At 57.3% G+C, this 7,500-nt stretch overlaps 2 protein-coding genes across 2 annotated transcripts in view; both read right to left on the bottom strand.

Moving 5' to 3' along the window:
• Positions 1-7,500, bottom strand: part of LOC103122645 (tropomyosin alpha-4 chain) — a 36,035-nt gene that overhangs the window by 1,165 nt on the left and 27,370 nt on the right. The window lies entirely within an intron of this gene.
• NWD1 (NACHT and WD repeat domain containing 1) overlaps positions 1-7,500 on the bottom strand; it is a 27,568-nt gene that overhangs the window by 14,364 nt on the left and 5,704 nt on the right. Inside the window, exons 3-8 of the mRNA XM_060181413.1 lie at positions 7,401-7,500; positions 5,879-6,082; positions 5,603-5,762; positions 5,271-5,388; positions 2,859-3,017; positions 266-463 (exon numbers count right to left, since the gene is read on the bottom strand). The exon at positions 7,401-7,500 is cut by the window's right edge and continues 1,125 nt beyond it. Coding sequence (XP_060037396.1) covers positions 266-463; positions 2,859-3,017; positions 5,271-5,388; positions 5,603-5,762; positions 5,879-6,082; positions 7,401-7,500 — 939 coding nt within the window. The remainder of the gene's footprint in view (positions 1-265; positions 464-2,858; positions 3,018-5,270; positions 5,389-5,602; positions 5,763-5,878; positions 6,083-7,400) is intronic.

Below are 7,500 nucleotides of genomic sequence, written 5' to 3'. Positions count from 1 at the left end.
CTGTCACGGGCGGCTCCCAGCCTTAGCCCCACAGCCATGAGCTGTAGTTCAGGCTGAGGCCTGGGAGGGAGCCCCTGGGAGGGAGCCCCTGGAGGCCCCACTGGGCTCATTAGCCATATTTACTCTGTAATCTCATCCCCAGGGCCAGGAAGAGACTCAGCACGGGGCCTGGGTGGCACCCAGGGCGGCCCTGTCTGCCTGTCTGTCCCCCTGTCCCTAGGCAAGGTGGTGGAGCATCGCCGTGGGCCCGTTAGGAGATGCTCACCTTTGTGACAACCGGTGAAGGTGGCCCACAGGGGCCCCCCTGGGGGCTGCAGGAAGCCCGCCAAGGGCACCAGCATGGGGTTCGGGCACAGCCGGAACCAGCTCTGCGCCTGCTGGCACAGAGGCCCCACCAGCACCGGGTGCGAGGCGGCAAAGAAGTGGAGGCGTGCCAGGAGTTCTGTGCACAGAACGCCCTTCTCTGCAACACAGGGGCCCATGTGGGGGTGAGGGGATGCCCCATTTCCCGCATCACCCCCTGCACCCCGCAGCTCCTTCTGGTTCACCCCCTTCCCAGACCCCCCCTTCTCATGTCCACAGCGCCCTCCCTTCATGCCCAGGTTGGCATTGATTTGTGGGCTCCAAGAACGCAGAGAGAGGGGCATCTGCCCAAGTGCCCAGGGGCTCATGAAGACCCACAGACGTCACCGTCACGCTGTCCCCCCCGCTGGATTCTGAGGCTGTTCTGTGGGGGCCGCAGATAGCCCCGGGTGTCTCCAGTCCTCTCTCAGGTCCGGAAGTCAGGGGTCCCCTCCTGAGGCTGCAGGGGAAGGGGCCCTGGTGCCCCTCTCAGCTTCTGGAGGTCCACGCCCCCTGGCATGGTGCCCCCCGCCTCCCTCAGCTTCAGTCTCCGCGTGGGGTGCCCCTGTGGGGTCCATGTCTTTGTCTGTGGCTGGTCCCAGATTTCTCTGCGGCCTTTCCTCAGGAAGCCCAGGGACAGCCGCAGGGTGCTGGGTGACGCCATGGGGACCTAACTCAGCTGTGCTTCTGAGGATGGTGAAGGAAGGATGGTGGGTGATGGGGGCGATGGGTGGGTGACGGGTGATGGATAGATGGGTAAATGGGGGTGATGAATAAATAGGTGGGTGGATAGATTGTTGATTGATGGGTGGACTATGAATGAATGATGGGTAGATGAAAGGATGGATGATGGATGAATGGATGGGTGGGTGGATGGGTGGATGGATGGATGGATGTGTGGATGGATGGATGGATGGATGGATGGATGGATGGATGGATGGATGTGTGGATGGATGGATGTGTGGATGGATGGATGTGTGGATGGATGGATGGATGGATGGATGGATGGATGGATGGATGGATGTGTGGATGGATGTGTGGATGGGTGGATGGATGGATGGATGTGTGGATGGATGGATGGATGGATGGATGGATGGATGGATGGATGGATGGATGGATGGGTGGGTGGATGGGTGGATGGATGGATGGATGGGTGGGTGGATGGGTGGATGGATGGATGGATGGGTGGATGGATGGATGGATGTGTGGATGTGTGGATGGATGGATGGATGGGTGGATGGATGGATGAATGTGTGGATGGATGATGGATGGATGGATGGATGTGTGGATGGATGATGGATGGATGGATGGATGTGTGGATGGATGGATGGATGTGTGGATGGATGGATGGATGAATGTGTGGATGGATGATGGATGGATGGATGGATGTGTGGATGGATGGATGGATGGATGTGTGGATGGATGGATGGATGGATGTGTGGATGGATGGATGGATGTGTGGATGGATGTGTGGATGGATGGGTGGATGGATGGATGAATGTGTGGATGGATGATGGATGGATGGATGGATGTGTGGATGGATGGATGGATGTGTGGATGGATGGATGGATGAATGTGTGGATGGATGATGGATGGATGGATGGATGTGTGGATGGATGGATGGATGGATGTGTGGATGGATGGATGGATGGATGTGTGGATGGATGGATGGATGTGTGGATGGATGTGTGGATGGATGGGTGGATGGATGGATGTGTGGATGGATGATGGATGGATGGATGGATAATGGATGAATAATGGGTAATAGATGAATGATGACGGGTGGTGGATGAATGATGGATAATGGATGGTGGATAGTGAATAGATGATGAGGAATGATGAATGATGGATGGATGAAGGTGGATGATGGGTGAAGGATGGATGGATGGGTGGGTGATGGATGGGTGGGTGGATGGATGGATGGATGGACGGCTGGGTGGATGGATAGATGGATGGATGGGTGGATGGATGGACGGTTGGGTGGATGGATAGATGGGTGGATGGGTGGGTTCACATCCCCGGCAAGACCTAGTCTCCTGAGATTAAGGACTGAAACACCCTCATGAATATCTAATGTTTACAAAACAGGGAAACTGAGGCCACTCAGCACTGAGCAGCTCACACCAGGCCACTCGGCCGGGAGACCAGACAGCGGCTGCACTCACTGTGACGTAGCATGGATGCTGGGCACCCAGAGGTGGAGGGGGGCCTCCACGCCCGCCCCCCGCGTCTGCACACTTACTGTCCATCGGGGCGCACAGTGCAGGCGGAGCCCCCACATCCCATGCTAAGACCCCCAGGACACGCCCAAGACTGGGGTCCCCCGCAGAGGCGGGAAGGGCCTCGGACACGTGGGGACAAGACCGGCCCCGGGTCACTTTGCAGTCGCCTAGTTTGTTTGTTTGAAGGAACTTTTTTCCCAAGCCACGGGGCGGGGGGGGGGGGGGGGGGCAGGGCAAAGCCAAGGTGGGCGGAGGGCGGGCACAGCTGCTATGGGAGGTTCTGGAGTCTCTCACCCAGGCCCCGCAGCTCCAGCGCAGGGCGGCTCAGCTCCAGGGCCTCGCGCACCAGCTCCAGCTCCGGACAGTCCACGTGGGGGGCGCAGAGCCCGAGGTCGTCCAGCAGGGTGTCCAGGCCCCCTGACATGCCACGGCAGCACAGCCAATCCAGGCTGCCTGCAGGAGGAGGGGGCGCCAGCTGGGATGATTCCTCCTCTCTGCTCCCCCCCCCACTGTCTCTGGCACCCTGGTTGCTTGGGACGCCGTGGGGTGACCCACAAGGGGCAGACACGTCTCCTCATCATGGGGGGGACTCACAGAGCATGGCTGTGTCCCCCCGGACAGAAGTGGCCGGTGTCTGAGAGACCCCAGATGGAAGGAGGGAGAAATGGAGGGTTTGAGAGGGTGCTGGTGGGGGGATGATCAGATAGACCAGAGGCAGATAGAAGGGGGGTGGGGGGATGGATAGATGGATAGACAGATATATGGATGAACAGACAGACAATGGATAGATAAATGATAATAGACAAGTAATAGATGGATAGATAGATAGATAGATAGATAGATAGATAGATAGATAGATTAGACAGATAGAGAATGGATACATAGGGGAGAGGCAGTGGCAAAGCTGGTTAAGTGATCACAATATAATGCACAAGGCCCTGGGTTCAAGCCCCCTATCCCCACCTGCAGGGGGGAAGCTTCACGAGTGGTGAAGCAGGGCTGCAGGGGTCTCTCTGTCTCTGTCTCTGTCCTTCTCTACCTCCCCCCTCCCCTCTCATTTTCTCTCTGTCTCTACCCAATAATAAAATCAATAAAAATGCTTTAAGTTTTTTTATTATCTTTATTTATTGGATAGAGACAGCCAGAAATCGGGAGGGAAGGAGAGAGACAGAGAGACACCTGCAGCCCCGCTTCACCACTCGCAAAGCTTTCCCCCTGGTGGGGGAAAAGGTGGGGGCCAGGGGCTTGAACCCAGGGCCTTGTGCAATGTAAAATGTTGCTCAACCAGGTGCACCACCACCCGGCCCCTAAAATTGTTTTAAAAAGAGAGAATGGAGTGTGGTCCGGGAGGCGGCGCGGCGGTAGAGCTTTGGGCTCTCAAGCAGGAGGTCCTGAGTTCGATCCCCGGCAGCACAGGTGCCAGAGTGACGTCTGGTTCTTTCTCTGTCCTCCTGTCTTCCTCATAAATAAATAAAATCTTTTTTTAAAAAGAGAGAGAATGGATAGATAAATGATCGACAGATGAATAGAGAGAATGGATAAATGCTAGAGAATGGAAAATAAATGATAGACACATCGATAGATAGATGACAGCTGGGTGGCTAGATGATGGATGGACGGATGGATGGATGGATGGATGGATGGGTGGGTGGATGGATGGATGGAATAATAAGAGAGGTAGGCAGGTAGAGAGATGACAGATGGATGATTACTGGACAGCTGGATGGGTGGATGAACAGATGGGCTGATAGAAAGGCAGGTGGGGAAATGGACAGACGGGTATACAGTTGAGGGTGGACGGGAACAGATGGACCCATAGGTGACAGGCAGACAGACAGACACAGAGGGACGATGGGTGGATGGAGAGACATGACCTAGGAGACAGATACACATAAGAGGGACAGATGGGTGGTGGGTAGTGGGTGGATGGATGATGGACAGATGGTGGATGATGGGTAGTGGATGGTTGATGGATGGTTGATGGATGATGGATGGATGGTGGATAATGGATGTTGGATGATGGATGGATATTGAATGGATGATGGATGGATGATGGATGGATGTTGGATGATGGATGGATGGTGGATGGTGGATGGATGATGGGCAGATGGTGGATGGTGGATGATGGATGGATGGTGGATGGTGGATGGATGATGGGCAGATGGTGGATGGTGGATGATGGATGGATGATGGATGGATGGATGGTGGATGATGGATGATGGATGATGGATGGATGGATGGTGGGTAATGGATGTTAGATAATGGATGTATGTTGGATGGATGATGGATGGATGGTGGATGATGGATGGATGGTGGATGATGGATGGATGGTGGATGATGGATGGATGGTGGATGATGGATGGATGGTGGATGATGGTGGGTAGATAGATGATGGATGGGTGATGGAAGGCTGATGGACGGATGATGTATAGTGGATGGATGATGGTGGATGGGTGGTGGATGGTGGTGGACAGACTGAATAGGCAGAAGCAGACAGCCCCCGGCCTCTCCCATGATACCCGGCTCCCCCATCTGCCTCCACTGACACTAGGGTCCCCCACTCGCTGTGGGCTGTCAAGCTGCCTCCCTGCTCTCCCCAGAGTCTCCCAGGACCCCTCCCCACATGACCAGTGGCACTGCCCCCCACAGCCCTGCCCAGGAGGTGGCTGCACCCCCAGATCCCCCCCTGCCCCGTGTGCCCCTCACCCAGAACCTCTCCCATGAGCTCCTGCGTGCGGCCTGCGTGCAGCAGGTGGAAGGGCAGCTCCTCCAACTTCCGCTCATTCCCCACCTCCTCTGAGAACCACAGGGGCTGAGGCGCCACCTGCCGGGATGGGGGTGACCAAGGAGGACAGGGAGGGGTTAGGGAGAGGAAAAAAGAGGAGGACGAAGGTGAAGAGGAGGAGGAGGAGGAGGAGGAGGAGGAGGAGGAGGGGGCCGAAGAGGAGGCGGCGGAAGGGGGCAGCGGACATCCCACCCCAGGCACCGTCACTCTGGCCTCGTGTCGCACCGGGGTTGCAGGGGTCCGGCTGTCTCACCTTGCGGTCCAGGTTCAGCGGTTTGCCCATGAGCGGCAGGGTGATCAGCTTCTTGGTGCCCTGGCTCCAGGCGCCAGAGAAGAAGTCGGCCAGGATGCCGTGCCTCTTGGCTTTGTCGGGGCCCGCCAGGTAACGCTCCCGGGCCACCCGCTCCAGCAGACTGCAGTGGGCGGAGGGCAGGTGGGTGCAGGCTGAAAGGCCTGCCTGGAGGAGGGCGCCCCAAGCGGCTCCATCCCGGGTCCCCCGAGGAGGGTGGGGAAGGGGGCGGGGACCCACCTGGACCCCAGGGCCAGCAGGGTGCAGCCGCCCCAGGGCCTCCTCGCCAGGCTGGTGCCCAGGTCGCGCCGCAGACGCACCCACAGCAGTGGGGGGAAGCGCAGAACCTCGCGGCTGGGCGGCGTCCACTCGCGGTACACGGCCCCCAGCACCTCGTCATCCACGGACAGCACGTCCTTCAGCTCCGCCTCCGACAGCCCGAACCTGTGGGGACGGGCACTGAGACGGCACGGACACCCCCACCCCGACAGGAGGGGGCCGAGGACGCAGGCGGATGGGTGCTGGGTGCTGGGTGGATGTTGGTTGTTGAGTGATGGATGGATGGGTGGGTGGATGGATGGATGGATGGATGGTGGATGGAGGGATGATGGATGGATGGATGGATGGTGGATGATGGATGGTGGATAGATGGTGAATGGATGGATGGATGGATGAATGGTGGATGGATGATGGATGATGGATGGATGGATGGATGGTGGATGGTGGATGGATGGATGATGGATGGATAGATGGATGGTGGGTGGTGGATGATGGATGATGGATGGATGGTGGGTAGATGGTAGAGGATGGATGATGGATTGGATGGATGGTGGGTGGTGGATGATGGATAGATGGTGGATGGATGGATGGATGGATGGATGGATGGATGGATGGTGGATGGTGGATAATGGATGGATGGTGGATGGTGATGGATGGATGGTTGGATGGTGGAGAATGGATGATGGATGGATGGTGGATGACGGATAGATGGCTGATGGATGGTGGATAGATGGTGGATGGTGGATGGATGGATGGTGGATGGTAGGTGGTGGGTGGTGGGTGGTGGATGGATGGTGGATAGATGGTGAATGGATGGATGGATGGATGAATGGTGGATGGATGATGGATGATGGATGGATGGTGGGTAGATGGTAGAGGATGGATGATGGATTGGATGGATGGTGGATGGTGGATGATGGATAGATGGTGGATGGATGGATGGATGGATGGATGGATGGTGGATGGTGGATAATGGATGGATGGTGGATGGTGATGGATGGATGGTTGGATGGTGGAGAATGGATGATGGATGGATGGTGGATGACGGATAGACGGCTGATGGATGATGGATGGATGGTGGATGACGGATAGACGGCTGATGGATGGTGGATAGATGGTGGATGGTGGATGGATGGATGGTGGATGGTAGGTGGTGGGTGGTGGGTGGTGGATGGATGATGGATGGATGGTGGATGGATGGATGGACGTATGGATGATGGCTGGATGGTGGGCGAAGCTGGATGAGCGGCTGCAGCAGCAGGACACATGCTCCCTCTGCTCCAGCCCTCAGCTCCATCTGCGGGGTTGGGGGGAGCTTTCCAAGCAGGGCTGCAGGTGTCTCCCTGTCTCTCCCTCTCCCCTCTGGATGTCTCTCTGTCTGATCCCATAATAAAAGGAGAAGAGGAGGCAGGCAGTCCCGGGAGCACCTCAGAGTCCCATCCAAGAGAAGAGGGCAGGGGAGGGTCCGGAGAGGGGACCCCACCTGGCGGCGGCCAGTGAGCCCAGCACGGCGGCTGTGAGGACGGGTCCGTGTCTCCGCTCCAGGTGGGCGCAGAGCTGGTGCGCAGCCTCGAGGGGCTCGG

The sequence above is a fragment of the Erinaceus europaeus genome, chromosome 23 (assembly GCF_950295315.1).
Source record: "Erinaceus europaeus chromosome 23, mEriEur2.1, whole genome shotgun sequence".
Taxonomy (NCBI): Eukaryota; Metazoa; Chordata; class Mammalia; order Eulipotyphla; family Erinaceidae; genus Erinaceus; species Erinaceus europaeus.
This window is presented reverse-complemented; position numbering and strand designations above follow the sequence as displayed.